Source organism: Anopheles stephensi, chromosome 3, assembly GCF_013141755.1.
Source record: "Anopheles stephensi strain Indian chromosome 3, UCI_ANSTEP_V1.0, whole genome shotgun sequence".
NCBI classification, from domain to species: Eukaryota; Metazoa; Arthropoda; class Insecta; order Diptera; family Culicidae; genus Anopheles; species Anopheles stephensi.
Genome location: NC_050203.1, coordinates 76427665 through 76448192, shown reverse-complemented (window position 1 = coordinate 76448192; position 20528 = coordinate 76427665). Strand labels below are relative to the sequence as shown.

The 20528-nt window shown below is 49.7% G+C and overlaps 1 protein-coding gene across 6 annotated transcripts in view; it reads right to left on the bottom strand.

Moving 5' to 3' along the window:
- LOC118510831 (ets DNA-binding protein pokkuri) overlaps nucleotides 1-20528 on the bottom strand; it is a 44078-nt gene that overhangs the window by 2642 nt on the left and 20908 nt on the right. For 5 of the 6 annotated variants that reach the window (XM_036053153.1, XM_036053150.1, XM_036053151.1 and 2 more), the window contains exons 3-6: nucleotides 17389-17531; nucleotides 1470-2996; nucleotides 680-950; nucleotides 81-605 (exon numbers count right to left, since the gene is read on the bottom strand). In XM_036053153.1, coding sequence (XP_035909046.1) covers nucleotides 81-605; nucleotides 680-950; nucleotides 1470-2811 — 2138 coding nt within the window. In that variant the 5' untranslated portion in view covers nucleotides 2812-2996; nucleotides 17389-17531. The remainder of the gene's footprint in view (nucleotides 1-80; nucleotides 606-679; nucleotides 951-1469; nucleotides 2997-17388; nucleotides 17532-20528) is intronic. The other variant, XM_036053156.1, reaches the window with a different exon arrangement.

Below are 20528 nucleotides of genomic sequence, written 5' to 3'. Positions count from 1 at the left end.
CTGCGAATCAGAGAGATCGGTATTAAACGACTTGAGGCGTGGAAGCAAACCGGAGAGTTCTTCTCCCGCGAAACACTTACGGATAGCAGTCGGTACCGTTGACCGGCGAGCCGTAGCTAAACTTGCGATCGTTCGTACTGAGATCGGTCGGCTTCAGGTCGTCCAGGTCGGTTTCCATCTTAATGCTGCGATGGTGCACACCCGACCCGGCGCCATTTTGTACTGCGAGATGATGCGAATGGAGGGCGGCTTGCTGCTGCTGCTGCTGCTGCTGCAGATGATGATGGTGCAGGGACGATGGCGATGAGGACGAGGAAGAGGATGAAGGCGAAAGCGGTCCGTTTTGGGAGGCGGCAGCAGCAACGGCGGCGGCAGCGGCCAGATGATGAATGTTGGCACCGTTCGGCAGGAGCGACATGAGCGGATTATTGCCCCCGGGTGAACCGTTGCCGGCGGACGATGGACCTCGGTCGGTTCCGTTGCGCTCGCTGCCGGTTCCGGACTGTGCGGCGGCGGCGGCTGCTGCGGCCTGGCTGGCTGCCATCGTTTGCCGCAGCAGTGAGATGTTTTTGATGCTCTTCAGCTCCGTCGGATTGCGGAGAAATCTGTAGGCGGAAGGAGACGCTTATAAACACCCGCGCTTCTTGCTTCGATGGTTTCGGTGAGAGGGAATACTTACTGGTAGCAGTGCCGTTCACCCTGCACCTTCCGCAGGATGTTGACGCGGTAGTAGTAGCGTAACGCGCGCGACATCTTGTCGTAGTTCATCGAGAGATGGTTCTTCTGCTTGCCCCACAGCTTGGCCAGACCGGCCGGGTCGACGATCTTGAACACGCCCGTATCGCGACACTTCCACGCGATGTAGCTGCTGTACCGCTGGCTCGGATCGTTCAGCAGCTGCTGCAAGAAGTCCCACAGCAGGCGGCCGTCTGAAAGCGAACCGGACGAAACTGGACGTGTGACAATCGGGTGGGACGGGGAACGAAAGGGTAGTGGTGGTGGTGGTGGTGTTTGTGTGTCCGTGGGTGGGTGTTTGTGTGTGTGTGCGGGTGAAAAAAACATGGGTGAGTACATATTCCCGGTTTGTTTGTTTTTTAATGTGAAATTAATGGGACTGGGGGTAAGTCATTACATCCTCGGCGCGAAGTTTTCGCATGCCAAGGAAGGAGTAGTGTAACGTATGCATTTCCACAAAAACTAGACTGAAATTGTGCTAGCGATCCTCAAAGAAAACCCTCAAAGGTAGACAGCTTTGGGATGGGAATCAGAGGATCCGTTCATATTGGGCAACTTTTCACTGGGCCCCTTTCTAACTCAAGAAGAATCTGGGTTTGAATCTCAGGTCTAGTTTTCGCTAATGCATACGCTAGTGTGCGTGCTTGTTTTGGTAGTGTCTCGCGTAGCACCGTACACCGTAAAGGAACGCAAATAAAAGAAGGAAGCGCGAGGCAATGCTTTCGACAACTTACTTGTATTTGGTTCCGGGCTGTCTGGGAAGAACTCGCGCTTGACTGGCAGGAACGCTCCCGGCGTGGTTGGCGCCGAGTTGGATCCGGAAGAGCCGGACGAACCGCTCCCATTGGAAGCTCCCTTCAGACCGAGCACGGCCGCTGCCATTGCTGCTGCGGCGGCTGCTGCATTCGAAGACGCACTCGAGGCGGATCCTCCCACCGACGAAGATGAGTCCCGGTCGCGGGAACCCGATCCACCGTTCGGGCTGGAACCGTTCAACAGTGACGATACCGGATATTGGAGCGTTTTCGTGTCAAGCAGCTGCAACTGTCCGAGATGCTGCGTTTCCTTCGAGATCGGTGTCAGGGGTGGGCTCTGCTGGGGTGGATGCGTTGCGATCAGCGGCAACTTGCTGTCCGGGTGCGATAGTGGCAGTGGATGGAATCCGTTCCCGGTGGAGCTACCGGTGGTCGAAGTTGCGGCGGACCCATTGCCCACCGTTGCATTATCTTCGTCCGAGTCAGATTGATTGCTGACGCTGCTGCTGGTACTACTGGCCGCGCTGCTGTTGCTGCTGCTACTGCTGATGAGACTGCTGCTACCGTTGGTGGTCGACGCTCCGTTGCTACCCGGGCCGGTACCGTTTCCGTTGGCGCTACCGCTCCCGGCACTGCCGTTCGTTGACGAGGCAGAGGATGACGACGAGGAAGAACCCGCGCCGGAGGACTTGGCCGGCTGGGGCTGCTGCTGCTGCTGCTGGAACACGTTCTGTTCGGCATGGCTTTGTGAGGGTGGACTGCCGGCCTGCGAATCGATCGATGGGGCCGGGCTGAGCGTGACCGAGTTGGACGCGGCCATAAACTGCTGTAGGTGCGAGCTGTGGAAGAAGGGACTGTCCGGGGGCGCGAGCGCACTCCAGTTCGGCGTTGGCGGGTGGCTGTGCGGTGAGAGCGGGTAGCGACCGGTCGGTGTAACTGGACTGCTGGGCAGGTGCCGATGTAGCGTCTGTGCATCGCGGATCAGCATCTGTAGCACGTTGTGTAGGACATCTCCTGCGCCTGGGCTGCGCTCGGCCAGATCGTTCTTTGTCAGCACGCACAGGGCTTTGCCGTTCATTTGGAAAAGATCCAGATCGAACTTGGGCAGATCGAACTCGCGTTCGCAGAAGCGCAGGAAGACGACGACCTCATCGCGGCCCCAGATGCGCGGGTCCGTGTTTAGCTGGGGTGGAAGCTGTGTTTTGAGGTCGGCCAGCGGGCTGGGCGGTGCTGGCGGATAGCGCCAGAGCAGCTCTGAGTTCCACAGGCCTAGTGGTGGGGGCGCATTCAGCGGGGAGAGCGGGATCGGTAGAAGCTTCATGGCTGCGGCGGCAAAGATGGCTGCAGCGGCGGTGGACGGCGGTTGGTTGGGGGCGCTGGTTACTACGTCCTGACCGGACACCGCTGCACTGCTGGCCTGCTGTTCACGTATGATGGCGGCAATGGTGCTAGCGTACTACCTGGCTGTCGGCGATTGGTTTGGGGATCCAGATTTTCTGCAGCTATCTGTAAACAAAATGGAGAAAGGAAAGCTATTATAGTAACTGCCAAAATGGAGGCCCAATTTTATGTGATCTTCTAACTGGAGTGCTGGAGCTTGTTCCAACGATATCTTAAGTTATCTCTCGAAGATATTCAGGATTCTTAAGGAATCTCTCGACTTCACGCGAGCTCTTGAGCTAGCTAACAAGTTCACGCTTGACGGTGAGAGCTCATCATTTGACGCAAGTCGCTTAGTTTCTTGATCAATTTCTGAAGCCCTAAAACTAAAACAAGATCTTTTCCTATTATTTTCCTAATTAATATCCAAGCACCTTACTATTCGGCTGTCGTTCTTTTACACTCTGCTTCACCTGAAAAATCTCTAGCGGCATCCTCAACGCAACGAAAAAATTTGAAAGGTGAAAGATATACCCCGGTTACCACTAGGCCCGGCCCCATACTATTAGTTATGGTTTTTATCGTTTCCTTCTTCTCGTGGAGAAGGGATCGACCGTGTAAGATCGAAGTCGGAAAGTCTTTCCACACCCGTCAGGCACACACACACGCACGCACGGGTTGGGACAGAACAGTAGAAGAACATCGAAGGGGCCACAAACGACTCAGAGACAACAACGAACAAAACAAAAAGCCAAGAGAAGAAGATCTGACCATGCTGCTGATCATCTCGCACAGATCGCTCATCAGATCAGGTGAGGAGAGCAAGTGTTTGGGGGTGGTGAGGTGAGCTTTGTCTACCGGGTGAAACCTGGGAAGAACGTGCGAGAGAGAATGTATTCAAATAACATCCGCTAGTTCAGGTTTTGAGCGGAAATTGATTTTTTTTTATGATATGTATAAAAATATTTCTCTCTCTTCGCCACACACCACACAAACAACGTGGCGGCTGTGCTTGTTCTTGTTGGCTTTTTAGGTTGTTGTTGTTGTTCGTTTGCCCAAGGTATGGGTAGCCTTTTTCCGCTTCTTCCATGAGCCGCAACAACAACACCAACAGCAAAAAAGGGATCTCATGGGAGGAACATCATCATCATCATCTCGCGTAACCACACAACGCCGAGCGCACAGGAAAAGAGGTCGCGCGCATGGTGGTGTGTTGGTTCACGAGACATGCCACGGAAGATGCGGATGATGATGCTGATGTTGGATCTCTCTCTCTCCCGTTTCGTTTTTTCTTTCTTTGGTGTCCGTCCCATTTCCTGTGTAACCGGCCTTCCCAGGCGCGGGGGGACCCGTGTGGAGGAAGGGCGCGGATGACCTCGCCGGCTTCTCGGCGCTTAACGTTTTTAGTCGCGTTGTAGTTTAAGTCGATCTTTAACTCCTGCGGGATGGATCGGCCTCTGCTTTCTTGACCGGACGACGATCCATTTGGGGGGGGGATCCATGGGCGAGAGAGAGAGAGAGAGCTCTTGGCTAATTGTTTTTCACATCATTGCTTTTTAAACACTAGGGTACAACCGGTGCTGCACGTCTTCTGTAGCAAGGTGCGCTAAAGTAAGTCATTTTACTAGATTAGGCTTTCTTGAGGAGAATTTTTCCAAGATCCAATTTCTTTCCTAAACAATTAAATGATCTCGCGTTCCGAATTGCTAGAGATGTTGTCCATCCTGTCACACACACAGGAACGAACTGAAAATCGGAGAGCTGTTTGGGCTAAATTCCCTTCCCGCGCGCTCCAGCCATGACACAACACATGTCAAACATGGCTTTTAACCATTTGGACCTTTAATGTCCGCTCGTTTGTTCGGAGTTCTTCAAGGGTGGAGAAGGACAACCTTTGCTCTTCAGCTGGCATCACCTCCACCACCTTTCCCGGAGTTAAACAAATATTTAAACATAAAACAACCACATCCATTTCATGCTCTAGGGACAGCACAGGTATATGACTTACAACAGGGAGGGGAATGGTTCCGTGCAGCATATCTCTTGCCCGAAGACGAATGCGAGAGAGATTGCTTGTTTTTCTGTTGGGTTTTCCCAAAACAGGAAGTCTCGGTAAGGTGTCGCTTACGGTGAAATTCGTTGAAAGCCGATGAAACATAGCATAGATCATGGAGTGTTCAAAGCCTCTCTTACACTGTTTTATTCTAATCGAAGGTAATCGATAGGTTCTTCTTCGCTGGGATCTGGGAGCTGAAGAATTGCAAATGTGGTGTGTGCCTCTGCCCATCCTTTTCACCCAAGCATAGATGACACAATCGAACCCGACCGATCTTTCGCATTCGGAAGAAAATGCTTTTTTGTTATTCTAATCCCCACAAAAAAAGAGCCACGATAAGCAGAAGCTCGCCGAAAACAGATCCGGGAGAATATCGCCGAAGGGGATGCGGGTGCGAATGAGCAAATGATTAGAATAAACAAACCTGAATTTAGCACCGGCTTCCTCTAAGCCGCTCAGTCTTCACTTCCCACCAGAAGAGAAGCATACTAAATTTTGGAATTAAAGATTAGAACTCCTCACCGCGGTTCGGATCCGGATCCGGAGAGGAGTCCAGAAGAAGTTGTGCGAAACCGGGGAAACGACGCACATCAAGCGCCATTCGCATGATCAGTGATTCTTCTACAGCTTCTCAGCTGGTCAGGCTTCTTTCGACCACTATCAAAGCTTCAAGAGTAGCGGAAATGCTTGTTCTGGGTGCAATCTTGGTACACTATCTCGCCCTACTCGAGAGACCCCTGATCGAGCCGGAGAGCGAGGTGGTGGTGGTGGTCTAGAATTCTTCCTCCTTTACAAAAATATAATGCAAAAAAAAACCCAAAGCCATCATCATCATACATACACGGAGATTCTATTAATAACCCGCCGTGTTGCATCTCTCGTACGCGGCCAACAACACACAGGGTAAGAACTCATTGCAGATTGCGAAAATAAAAAAAAAAATCCACGCCCGTACACACTGTATTCGCCCTTTTTCATAGTCATAAAGCGTGTGTGTGTGAGCAACAGCAGTTCCGCTAAAGCGCAATGCACTTACACCCCCCCCCCCCCTCGCTTCGGTCTCACCAACCAACCCTCTCTCGGGTCCTTTCTCGAGATGCTTGCAAATCGCATGCACTTGCCGCCGCCACATGAAGAATCATTTCAGAGCGATCGGTTTTCCGTTTTATTTTCTTTCGCCCCCGGGGGATTGCTCTGCAACAACAGCTAGCAGAGCAGAGAGAGAGGTGATGCGGAGGACTCGTAATCGCAAAACCTCGATCAGGAAGTGGCATTAATGTGCATCTTCCTGGCTCACTCTTCTTCAAGAAGGGGGGTTGCAGAACGGATCCAATTGCGTATCTCACAGCAGCGGATTCTTTCGTGCCAATTCCTGCTCTGTCTTGCGTGGTAGGGGATGCATCAGAAGAAGTGCATCAACCGCAGAGAGCATGCAGCAAGCGATGCACACACAGAAATTCTTCTTCTGATGGTGGGAAGGAGGATACGGAATGCTGGTGACGACGGTTGGGGCCACGATCATTCGTCTCGTGGTCGAGGAGCAGGAATCACGGAATCACCTTCAAGTTCATTTTCCGCGCGCTTGCTCTTAGTGTGGTGTGGTGCTACAGTTTCCTTTTTTTCCCACACACCGGCTGATCGACAAGGAGGAGCAACAGGGGGAAGACGAATCGATGTGGAGGAGATGGAGTCATTCTTCTCCTCTTCCTTCGTTGGTTTATTTGTGTGTCCGGTGTGTCAGAGTTCTTCCTCACTGCGGGATGTGTTAAGGAACCGGGTTTTTCGACCTCATGCGATGTTGCATCCGGCACTTTTGGGCTTTTGGTACAGTTTATTCTCTGAGATCGCGTATTATTGCAGAAACTAAAGGATGTCTAGAGATTCAAACGAAGAAGTATACAAGATGTATAGACTGTCCCAGGTGTCAAGGTTTCAATTTACAAAAACCTCAATTAATATTTTTATTGGATGTGATCTTGAGCTCTGTTCATGATGGTGGATATTGCGCACATCCACACACGAAGTCCGATTTTTGACCTTAAATTTGCCTTCAATCGCCCACTGTGCACTGTTGTGGACTGGTTGAGCCTCATAAAACCTGTGAAGCAGCACAGCCTAAAAGGAAACGTTTTTGATCGCATTCTTTTACCGTTCTAGCGGAAGCAGACGCTCACTCCTGACGCTCATGAGGGGAATGATGAATGTTGTTGTTGCGGCTGGTAGCAACCGAAAGAAAACGGTCACGTCTTGTCTGTCTCATTCTCGTGTATGCAAAAAAAAAAAATGCGAAAGATCATCAAGATCGAGAGTTCCACCCGGGCATGGAATGAAAAACTGCGGAAAGGATCTCTCATTAGGCACTCTATTCAATCCGGAACCGACAGGGTTGTTCTGGCTCTTCTGCTTCAACAATCAGCAGAGACGAACTTCAGTAAAAGCTCCTGGAGATATATCTGCAAAAAAGCGACCCGGACGAAAGAATGTGCCGGTGGTGGTTTTGTGTGTTAATTTTGTGTTTTACTTACTAATGCCGCAGTTCGTTTCCTGCCACTAACGGGGGAGAGAGAGAGCAGAGCGTACATCAAGTCCTGGCGCTATTGGCGAGCGAATATTGGAGAACCCTTGGAGGCGCGAAGATGGCGAAATGTGTGAGAACAGAGCTCAGGAACCTCCACAATTATGCGTTACCCATTCTCCCCGGTCTCTTCGTCTTGTTTGTCGAGGAAGAAAGAAACGATCGTTCGCATATCCACGGAAAGAAGGTGCGCGTGAGGTGCGGGCACGCAGCACGCTACCGTTCCGGGAGATGATGCTGGAAGCTGGCGATCTTCAAGCAGGAAGGGTTGAACCTCCCCTGTCGCGCGATATACATATAACCGGTTTAAACGGAAACTAAAATGATATTATAAATAAAGTTCACGGCGTGCGGATTCGTTTGCCTTCATCCGGACACTGGAACTTTATATTCTTTACTGCTCCGTCCATATCCACACGGAAGATGGGAGCTCTCGGCGTTGTGAAGTTGATGGTGATAAGGGTAAAAATATGTATGTCGCATTGAGTGCGCGCGTTACCTTTTGTCACTCCGCCCATAATCTTTTGCCGATTTCGGTACCATTTTTTTGACTTCTTCTTCACTTCAGATTAAATCACTTGGGGGGGCCTTCAAATTTCTTATCAAAATGCGGCACACAGAGTTAAGCAGGGACTTCTTTTGGTGTTAACTCACCGGGGGACTGGTACATCGAAACGGCCGCGAGAACAAGCATTACTCGAGAGCTGCTGATGAGGGTCTGTTATTAATCGATAATGAACGATCGAACTTGTTTTTTGTTTTGGCTCTGTGAGTCTCTGAGAAAATCTTCCCACAAGTGGTTGGTTACGGGGTTATGGGATGTATCATTACATGTAGCGGGGAGAGGGAGAGTGATGTCCCCCCGCAAACCTCCCCCCTCGCCACCCTTTAATAATTACCCGGCGAAAGGACGCTTTGTCCTCCACGCGTAACTACAGTCGCCGCCTTCAGGCAGTGGACGATCGGTTGAAGCTGGTTGGTAAGATCCAGCGCGTGTGTGCGCAAAGGAAAAGGAAGTCATTAAAATAAGTACACCACACACAACAACGGGCGAGAACACCTCGCCACCACCTTCAGAACTCATGCCTCTCCGGCCCTACCACATTTAAACCGGACGACGGTGTAACGGTGGTTTTAGTTTGCGTCACAACATACATTAAATAAATGGCGCACAGCAGCCGCAGCCACATCGTGGTGCGAACACCGTATTTACGATCGCGAGGAACAGAGGGATGAGTCGGTACGCCGCACGGAAGAAGTATGTTCTCATCGAATGAATATTTACAAAAATGCTAAACAAAACTAACCCCCCCCCCACCCCTCTCAACGAATCCACCAAGTTAAAACCTTACTCACACGAGAAGGATCAAGTTTATAAATCACCGGGCTTTGCAATATCGATTTACTTCTCGGCGATCCCGGAAGATCGTACTCCATCGGAGAGTACTACACCAGGGGGGTGCGGTGTTAACCTTCGGATGAAAATGAAAATTGCAATCAAACTGTGCTGGGACTCACATTTTCACCTCACCCACGAAAACGCACGCGGCCATTTCGAACGTATTGGAATTTAAGATCCATCGTGGTACCGAGAAATTGAATTTCCAATTTTTCCACCCCTCTCACTCTCTCTCTCTCACTGTCTGCCAGAGCATTTTTGGTGTGCTACACACACACACACAGGAAGCATACTTTTAGTAAAGCGTGCAAACGAGGAAACGAAGTCCACCTCAAACTGATGCTCCAACAAACTCGTTCCTTAGACGGTCGGGCGATGTGCAGTGGTCAGTGTACGGCTTTGATATTTCCACACTTCATTCTTGTGCGAGCTGCTGTATCTAGAGAGAGTAGGAAATGGAGAACGAGCCGTTTCCTGTAAGCCGTTTAGGTGTACGGTTGCCCACTTTGCCCAACCAAGTCCAGCCAACAGTGGGATCGGTGCGCGCCCAGGAAAACAGATTCCAATTCCGATTCCGATGGCGAATCGTTTCTCGATCGAGAAGTGTTTCTATAGACAGAGCGATGGTTGTGATCGGAGATTGGAAGATGATAGCGCGGGTTGGCTCGAACACACTCACACACACAATCTCGCGATCTTGCGAACATCATCGCGCATTCTGTGTGTTTGAAGTTTCCTCACCCGAGGCCCCTTGCTGTAGAGGTTCTATTTGGAAGAGGCGGAACACAGATTGTTGTAAGAAAACGCACAAAAAAAAACAACCGGCGTGTTGTTATGCTGCTCGCCACATCGCCAGCTTCCCATCGTACACAGCATCAGACACATCTCTCGCTTAGGTTTAGGTTAAACTTCCTTAAAATTGTTTGCTGGCCGCTTGTTCTCATCTCATTTGCATATCGTTAAGTCTGGGAGGGAGGTAAAGGGGGAGACAGAAGCTTTGATGGGTGCTCCACCCTGCAAGACACCCCTACCCCGCTCTGGGTCTGTCTGTTCGAGGGTAGGGTGAAATGTAGAGATGCCGAGATTGGGAGTTGAGTTTGCCAAGTTTCCTTTTACTCAACTCCCAACGACTCCATCCATTTGACGCGCAGTAATAATATTTCGTCGGCTTCAACTCCCAGTAAAAACCCCTTAAATCCGTAAAGGTATGTAAAAAGGTGTAGAAAGGAACCGAAAAAAATAAAAGACAGTGACACTGTTTTTGGACAACAAGTTTCGCACACACATCTGCGGAACAGACGAACCGTGGTAACGATCGTTCAGTGTAACGATCGTTACGAGCGTTAGATGTTTAGGTCTCTCTCTCTCTCTCTCTCTCTCTCTCTCTCTCTCTCTCTTTCGTTTCACCGGAGCACGCATTCTTGACTTGTTTTTCCCCCGGTTGTGGCAGACAAAACCACACAACACGTTTATGGAATGTGCGAGATAAATAGATAAGAGAGAGAGAGAGACAACACGCGCACCACCGTGTAGTACACACCTAGAGAGTTCCCACAGAACTGAAGTGACGTGACGTAACGCTGTCACATCATCAGGGAGGCTAAGTAAACGTCTCACTACTAACGCCGATCATACTTCAACATGCACAACGCAACGTTGCCGGATGAAGGAAGACGACACTTGAATGCGGGGGGGGGGGGGGGGGGACCAGCCAACCGAAAACGAAACTGACTTTTGACACCTTTCTGTCAAATCCCCTCTCCGACCGTTACGCTCATTTCCCAATCACCATTAGCAGTAACAGGTGCGTTAATGACAATAATGATGCGAATCTTTCTCCATGTTTTGTAATGAGCGGGCTGCAAATCGATTTTCATCAGACGGAAGCTCATCTCGCTCGATCAATCATCCGATTAAATGGTTGAGAGATCGTCGTCTATCGACTAGCGACGCCCGTGTTCCAAGGGTGCTGTCAAACGAAAAACGCGATCATGATGATGACGCAATGTGGGCAAAACGGTAGGGATGCGGTAGCGCTTGCTCATTTCCGGCTGCGATGTTCGTTGTGTGACTAATCGATCCTCGCACCATCCAACGGCAGTTAGATGAGGGAACTCTAATCCTAACCCGTGTGCTGCACACCCCTATTATGAGTGTCCACGCATCCGAGATTCCACCGTCAGAGACTTTAGCTTTAGTCTCGTTTTTATTCCATTTTTAGATAAATAGATTAGGGCTTGCGTGAATGAATATTTTAATTAAAATTGAAAAGAAAACGTCAAACGTCTCCAAATAGCGGAACCCTTTTTTTTTTGGTTGGGAATTAAGTAGACACGGGAGCGACACATCTTACGCTAGGAAGAAGAGCTGGGTGGACAAGCTGTCAAATCGATTTAAAGGAAGAACTTTGTCCCTTCTTCTACCCAGCGAAATGGATATAAATTGTCATCATAATTTCGTCAACGTGTCGCACATCTTCGACCGACATCACGCCGTATGGAAAGCATGATCCCCCGTTGATTCCATGCGACGACTTGCAGCATGACAGTTGGGGATTTCGTGTGAGATTTCAATTTAAAACCTGTAGAATTCTTCATCCATCACATCCAGTGGTACGGGACAAAAACAAACTAGGAGGAGATCCCCTTAACGGGTCCTCTGGTGACAGAGACACTGACATTTCGCGCGACCGGATGAAGCCCCGCGCGGGAAGAGAATTGGATCATTGTGATTACAATAAATTTTCCTATTATGCATCCACTGGCATGTGTACACAAAGTTACTTAATACCTTGCCGTCCGTCGCCGTCGTCGTGTCTTACAAATGCGCGAGTGACGGCGGTTCAGATCGTGGCTCCAGGAGGGGAACAGATCTTAATGGGAGATTTGTGTCGCTCGTCTAAACACACAGATAGCAGGCCAGTCGGTTCTGAGTTCCGTGTCCGTGCATGGCGTTGGCTGTCCGTTGGTAGACGAGCGTCCAATCAAACGAAATGGTGATGTCTCCTTGGGCGTCTTGCGGAGGTTCCAAAGATCGGTTCGGTGCGTCTTACGTCACAAACCGCCCTCCTTCAGAAGGGAGCCGTCACCTGGAGAAGGTGTGCACATTGTTGGCGGAACCTCTGCACGATCATGCTTTCCCTTTCACGCTCGATCAAATGTGATCGTTAAGGAGATTGCGCGGTGAGCTGCGAGAGAGAAAGACCTCTTGTTACGTCACAAATCTTTCCTCGGTGCTCCACAACATCCAACAGTTCCGCGCGGGTTTGGAGAGATGGCTGTTGTTGCGTGGTTACTTGATTACCGCAGTTCACCCCTTCTTTCAAGGTGGCGAGAGAAGCGAGGGGGGGGGGGGAGGACAAATCTGAAAGGTGCAATTTTTCATAAGACGCCGAGAGTCTAAGCGAATCACCGCGCGGTCCACGCGAGACGGTAGGGAAAAAAACGAGGCGGAAGAAACGGCACGCATCAACAAACTCAACCAACTGTAGTCGGTGGGGTTTCTCCCACCCGGGGATCGCGCGCGGGCGTGTGGAATCGGAAAGAAAGACCGTACCAAAAGGAAAGCATGAAAGTCGGTCAAAAGTTTTAAAATTCATATAACACGATTAAGTAACGAGCGCTCCCCGCACACGGGTCTGTATAGGGGCAGCAGCAGCAGCAGTTGGTGGTGACGGCATACGCTGCTGATTACCCTCGATGACAAACCGATCGAGTTCGCACCACTTTTTCCGGTTCGTATGGGAAACGGGTCCCACAACTCGTGGGGAATGCGATGGGGATCACGTAATATTCTTTGGAAGTGTAGTGGGAGCTTGCGGGCTCGGTGTACGCAACACGCAAGACGTAACGCGATCAATCAAAGGTGAGCACAAGACGAAGCTGCAGATCTTCTGGAATCCCGAAATGAATTGCGAAAGACAAGCGAGAGAAAACATAACCTCAATAATGGCAATTAGAAGAAAAAATGGTTGCTAATTTATCTTCGCTCGCTTCCGAAGATCGCGACCAATTGGCTCGATCACGACCTTCAATGTCCCTGGTAGTAGACAAATCGTGTGTGAGAGTGCGTGATCTCCGCACTGCAACACTACTGTTTGACAGCTCGCTTGGCAGTTGTTTATAAACAAAACCGGGAGCGCAAGGAAGCGCATGCCAGCGGCAGCACCGACAAGATGTGGCCAAGAATTCATGCGCTTCCTGACCTGCGTGGTGGTATCGACGAACGAGGAACATGACCCACAGAAGAAGCGTTTCCAGATTTCAGTTGCCCTCGGGTTTCGGCGGACCGGGATTCGAAAGGAATTTTTCGGTCGTAAAATTAATGATCAGACAGGGCCCCCAACAACAACGGCCCCCTGTCGACGTTCGCATCCGGGGCAGGAGGAATTTCTCTCACACCGGATGGAAGATAAATCGCAGCGAGTCACACACACACACAAAAAAAATCCCGAAATCCTTTCGCCTTACCAGTTGCAACCAGCCACACCAGTCTCACAACCTCTGGCCGACCCCCTGGGGGGCAATTAATGGACCGGAAAGTGCTGTCGAGTCGCCGGGCCCGGCGCTCGCCACACTGTATTCCCGAGGTCAAACCTCGGTTGCGAGGGAAAAACCCCACCGGTCCGGCGAAAGACGCGGACACAACCCGACCGGAAATAGCAAATAAAAGTTAATATTTCAATTTTCGGGCCTATCGGGCCGAGACGCGCAGATACAGGAGGATCGGGAACGGTCGGCGCTTGGTTCGGCGTGAAGCTTCGGTCGATTGGATGGGAAGGAGGGCGCTTGTGCTTTGCTTCGCCTAATTAATGCACTCGTGCTCTCTGCCGCGTCCAAGAACCGGAGTGTGTCCTCATTTCTCGTTTCCAAATTCTTCCGCGGATTCGCTCCCGGAGGTTCGGCAGATAATTGGAGACTTCCCGCGTTTCGAGGAGCTGTGTTTTTGACCATCCTTTCTTTTTATTGGGACACGATTTCCCCTCTCTGATGAAGCCTGCGGGGGAAAACGCGAATTTGGCAAGAATTTACCCAACGGCGATGTGCATTCTTGACCCGGGGACTCGTTGTCTCGTAGGGCGCCCCCCCCTTTATATGTCGCTCCTTTTTTGGAGAGCATGGGACACCAAATGTGAAATGAACGGCGGACGGTGGATGATAATAAAAAAACGGTACACGTACGCACACACGTACACATCAAGACCGGGGGGGACCTCGCGTAATCATCGTTTACTCGGAGGGGATGGGATGGATTCGTTTGGACGAGATCAAAAATCAATTTCCTCAATTTTGTTCCCTTTCGAATGCCACACACACATACACAATGGCGGCGAATGGCTTCGCGTTTCTTCTCCAACTCCCTACTGCGCTACTGACAGACAGGCACGGATGGGTCACAGACTGCCACAGAGAGTAGGAAACCGGATATTACTACTCTTACTAAATCTATAAACATTTTCCTGTCCGATTTTCATTCGGGCGTGTTGTTGTTTTTTTTTCTGGGGGGTTCAGCTTCTCCTTCTTCCTTTTTGTTTACTGCGAAATCCCCCAACACACACATGCACGGGTATGTACTAAAAATCAACATGGTTGGTGGTACCGCGGTGGGTGGAAAATTAAATGAAAATGGGAAAAAAGGGAACAAAACCGGAAATGAGTCTGGGCGGTCAGAGGAGGAGGAGGAGGAGGAGGAGGAGGAGGAGGAGGAGGAGGAGAAGTACAGGACAACAGGAAACAGAACCGTAAGCGCACAGGAAATGGAAACTGGACGTGGCAGGATTGTAGTAGGGTTGGATGAAAAGCTAGGTACACATACACACATTTCCTGGATTTTCCCCTGCTGTGTGTGTGTATCGGGGGAGTTATATCCTTTTTTTGGGTAAAAAACTAAAGCCAATAAAAAATACCGGAAACCTCCCCTCCCACACAGAATCATATTATTGCAATTCGGATGGTAAGCAGTGGGAAAACGGTGGGATGCATCATGCATCATATGCAGCAGCCGAGGTTGAACATAAATGCACTGCACACACATACACACATGTGTGGTGAATGTGTGAGAGGTTTTGGGAAAAAAACTTCATCTGCATGCAGTTTGGTAGTTTGTACGTGGAAAATGGGAAATGCGTATTGAGTTTCCAATTTTTTATGGCAGTAATTATTTAAGTATTTTAAAAACTCCAGTAAATGAGTAAGAGAAAAATTTATACCAATTATTGGAAAAACAACGCTCATCAAAGATGCAGATCCTGAGTTCAAAAAACGGAACCATTTTATGTATTTTAATTTCCACTGTGTGCATTATTGTGCTTTTTTCTGTTGTTGTTGAGTTTTTCCCGATGCCCGGAAGATATCATGCAAACACATAAATCCACTCATTTCCCTCTTTCGCTCTTTTACTGTCTGCAATGGCAACCGGAACCAACCAACAGGCTGCCCACTAAAATACACAATGGGCATGTAAACACATGCCATAAATGCTACCACCTCACTTCTTCTCTACCATGTGGACATTTCCCAATGTCCCCAAAGCCCATGTTCATCACTGGTAATGAAAATGGGGCCAATAAATTTGGGAACAGCAGCAGGAGATTGGAGCAGATCGAAAGCGAAACATAATCGTTCTGCTGAATGAAGGTTTGGTTTGATAATGGGAAATCGAAGATTCCCTCCTGGTCGAAAACAGTTCCCGGAAGTGAGCGAACGAGAGAAAATCAATACAAATTTATGAACACACACACACACACACATATTATCCCTTTTATATATAGTATTACTGACGGGAAGGGCATATAGACAAAAGGTTCGCCCACCTGAAATGAGCTGGTGGAGGGAGTCAGTGGTCCGCGCAGTCCAAACGTTCCGGAAATGGAAAAGCGAACCCCCCCCCCCGCGAGCACATTCGGCAGCGGCCGGGAAATATTCGCACATTTCCGGATTGCAGGAAGAAGAATGTGGAGTGGAGTAAAAATAAATGCTAAATAACACAACCCCGTGGGCGATCAACACACGGAGGCTCTCTCCACATGCGCGCCCCGATCCCGGTACGGAAATGGTGAAAGAAGATTTATTGCCCCGGAAGCGATAAGTTCTTGTCGTCGGTTGGCGATGTTGCCGCCGCCATAAACTGTCCGGCCCCGCCCGCACTGTGTTCGGTTTTTATTGGAGAGCGGGAGATCGCGCGATATAAATTCGCGATTCTCTGGTACCGTACCGAGCGCCAAGTGCATCAAGGAGCAGGGGGGAACGGAGGTAAAGACGGGGGGGTGGGCCACCAAAAGAGAAAGGAAAGGAAGTGAACGAAGAAACAAAGCGGAAAGAAACGGCAAAAGTGGGACCCCACCGGAGATCGTGTATTCGGAAACGTGACCGATCCGTAGAATTCGTTGCAGGTTCGAAGGTCGTCCGCAGCCGGTAAACGCCGGACCCTATAGCAACCCACCTAGACACACGCCGCGCACTTCCGGTTCCGGATGTCGCGGAACGGGGTGCGAAAACTGAAACGGTTCCATGCAAAAACTGAGTCCACTCCCCTACTTCAAAAGCAAAACTGATTTCCGGAAGTTAAAGTCACCACCACCGGCCTGTGTGTGTGGTAGAAGCACTGAACACGCGGGTTGGTAACACACCACGCGAATTGGAAGCCAACAACAGCGGCCCGAAATCGAAACGAAACAACGCGCGAAAAGAAACGGTATATGCCCACCACCAAGACGACGACGACGACGATCGTTGGTAAGTCTTTGCGTATTATTTACGTCAACATACGCGCGCGGCATTCACCTGTATACTGCGCGCGCTCGCGCTCTACGAAGGGATGACGAAGTAATAAGGGGTTGGGATGAGTGAGGGAAGAGGGGGTGTGTTTTTTGTAGCAAGTTGTGTTGTTTCGGCATACACAACACGCAAGTAAAGCGGTTTTTTTCTTACTACGCGTTGTACTGCCGTGTGTACACGACGATCGCGGAAGAAAAGACAAGACGCACACACACACACACACACATTGCGGAGCGCACGGTGTTATGCTGCAATTCAAAACAAAACAGAAAAATGCAACTGATGATGAATTGTGCTGCCAACAGTTGATGGTTGTGAGTGTGAGATTCCTTTTGGTGAACATTATGATCGATAGTATGGGGCTCTAAAGCCTTAAGGATTATCACAATGAATCATCTACGGTCAGAAAAATCATTTTGACAGCTGTCAAACTTCATAGTAAGTTCTGATCTTAGAGACATCTATCGGGAAACGATGGAAACGAAATTGAGCACCAAATATTAAAGTCTCGGTTATTAAATCCTGCGTATGGCAAACCCGGAAACAGCATCATTAGATTGCTGACTTAAGAATATTGATAGCCGACACCTTCAGATTCCAAAAAGTATGTCCCCAATAACTGTGTGGTGATTTTCATAGCTTTTTTCAGGCTATATGGAATCTGACAGAAAGCCTTCGGAGGAACTAAGTATTAAAACTCGATTTAAACTTACGTTTTCAAAGCTGTTGAACTGGAAAGCGACATCCGAAAAGTAAATTCGCTTGCACTGGGCACAACCATATAATTCTTCGCTGCTTCCTTCCACCTCACTCTGTGTCAAACGTCTGCAGCTGAGGGGGGTTCCGCGGGTCCTGGCTGTAAAAGAGATAATTATGTGGATTAAAAAATTGCACTTAGAAAGCGCACAAAAACAAACATGGCGTGTTGTGAGCAGAAGCGGTGGATGGGAGGTGGCTTGTTAAAGGGCAAAAAGATTCACACTCGAGTTTGCAATTAAATAATCTGAACCGTGGTAAGCGGTGGTGGTGATGGAAGAACCAGCCTCATTTAACAAGTGGTGCCACAAGCTTCCGGGGGCGAATTTATGTTCATCATCCATCCGACCACCGATCGGCTCAAGTGCACGCCTAACGAGTTACACCATCTACATACGTATATACCTATGTAACCTGCAGGCCGCCACTCTCTTAGCGCAGGAAAAAAAGGAGCAGTACTCCAAACAGGACATTGCTCGCGCTGGGGATGATAATTCGTCCCCGAAAAAGCGAAGAAAAAACAAATGGTACCACTCGCGCTTTTCTATACTACCAGGCAAGGCACCAGGAGGGGGGGGGGGGGGGGGGGGGGGTTCATCAAGTCGAGTGGGGGACATTAATTACTGAGAGGCTACAAGTACACACACACACACACCCTTATGTCCTATCCATCAAATGCCTTCGCTTCGCTTAATTATTACTTTTAATTTAATATTTCCTTCCTGCCCGAACGAAGTGCCCTCGAGAGTGAGGAGTGACGAACGCGAGGATACCCATCCATATTGCAGCGCGAACTGCATCGTTGCAAATGCAATTGAAACAGCAGCAGCGATGAGGCAAATTTCACGACGCCGGTGTGGCCCATTGCACCTCCAGGTTTATAGAATTAAAAGGTACAGAAAAGAAACAACTCGACCTACCTCTCTCCCTGCTGCCGGAGAGACGGGGTGAGTCAGTGAGCGGGTTACTCCGGTTGGGCTATTCACCGCAGGAAAGGACAGTATGGAAATGCAGTGTGCTGTGTGAGAGTACACCTAACCACCCCAAAAAACACGGACACGGAAATATGATTCGCGCTGTCGTCGACGACTCGGACGCGGTTGACTTGGGTCGTCGCCGTCTACGTCGGCTTAGTAGTAGTAGTAGTTGGGACGTCGTCCTCTCGAATGTCTCCTTCTTACTCCTTCTTAGCCCACCCCGTTCTCTGCTTGCAGGCGGCAAAATCATTGCTCGTGTTCGTTTAAAAATAAACCAACGACGGGCATGTTTTCACCGTTTGTGGACAGCCGCCAGTCCTCGTACGAAACTGTGGCTTCCTGTCTCCTGAGCGGAGTTTAGAAGGGAGAAGCCCCGTAGTAGACTACCGGTCCCGTACAATCGTTTCCTGAGGTAGGGGAAGAGTTGTGGGGCTAGCGGGTGTCCGAGGTGTGTGAGTGTTTGTAGACAAGAAGCCAGTCAGCCAGCAATTCTCCAAGCGGAAGCGTGAGAATCGACTAGACACACGCACACACCAACAGAGAGTCAAGACCGAGCAATATAGGATGGTACCTTCCCATGTCAAGATTCCAAACCCCAAACAAACCCCATGAAGATGGCCAATCCAGCACCGCGACACGACCGCGGCCGGGGGAAATCCAAATGATTCACGACATTTTAATTTCTTGGCCAAGTCAGGGCTCTCCCTTCTCCACACAGACCATAGAACTAGACGGTGGAACCCCCCCCCCCACTTTGGGACATTCAAATGATCCGAGCAGTTAACTCGACTACAGCGATCCAAAACGTAGCAGGCGCGTGCTTTTGCAAGCGCAGGAACGTTTCCGCGTTGTGTCGCTTGACTAAAATCGGTGGCAACGGAAGATTTTATGGGTCACGTGGGTGGTAGAAGTAGCGGGGAGCTCTTATTCCCTCTCGCTCTCTCTTACTCGTCTCGTGTGTTCGATTTTCGCGCAACTCGCGAAACAGGAAGTGAACCACTTATAGCTTCTCGGCAGCTCAGTAGTGTAACTTCATCATGCTTAGAGCCCCCCACCCCTCGTGTTCGCTCGCTCGCTTTACCACTGACGTAAGAAAGGAAAGGGAAAACGTGTGGGTCGGTCCGAAGTAGTTGGGTGAAGCAGTAAGAACTCGCGCACCACCCATAAGGAACCCGGGACTACTCGCTCTCCCCGCTTAATGCCAGTGAGGGCTCTCGCCGAAGGGTTTCGAGGAGTGATTAGCATAAATAAATTAGCATGTCTCGGGGCATGCACACACGCCGCTGTCTCGACTCCATGTGGATGTGGCTGTGTCTGTGTGTGTGTGTAGAAATTGCAGCAAAATGCATATCCGGCATTGTTGGTCGCGCGTATCTAGTCGCGGCTGCGGTCACGGAAGTGGGTGATGTTGAGGCAGCTTTTTTTTTGCAGCACATTGCACAAATCCTATTCCCTAGGGTACACACATACACACACGCGCGCTCAAGAATTCCTCCTCCATCGTCGTCGTCGTTTTGGGGACATATGTTGGCACACATCCATCAAATCGTTTAGGGTACAACCATCTACACCACACTCTTCCCAAACCTGAGCGGATGCGGAAATTACCTGCATTTGGATGTTTTTTTCTGCGATTCTGTCTGAGATGGGTGTTTTTTTTTTCGGTTGTTTCGGTTAATCCATCAACAAAAACCAGATGTTTTGCAGAGTCACACACGGTGGGATTTGGGGTTGTGTTACTTTTTTTTTTTTGGTCGTGGTTTCCTATTCCGCAATCGACGACGGATGCTCGCGTGTTCAAGGTGAAACATGTAATTAATTTGAAAACACACACACACATACACCTCTCCACCAGCAAGGGGAGGAGGGTATGTACTCTTCGGCGGACCACATTGGTTGGTGCGTGTATATGTGGGTTAAAAAGACGGGATTCCTCTTTCCCATTAACTTCCCCGCTCAAAATCACGCGTAAATGGCAGTGTAAACAAAGATCGGTCGGGACACGTAAAGCACACGTGTGTACACAAACAAAGATTATTTTTTGGGGAATTAGATTAGAAACAAAAACGACCTCTTCCGGGGGGCTATGTGATAAGTTTTGTTATGTTTAGAAAAAAAAA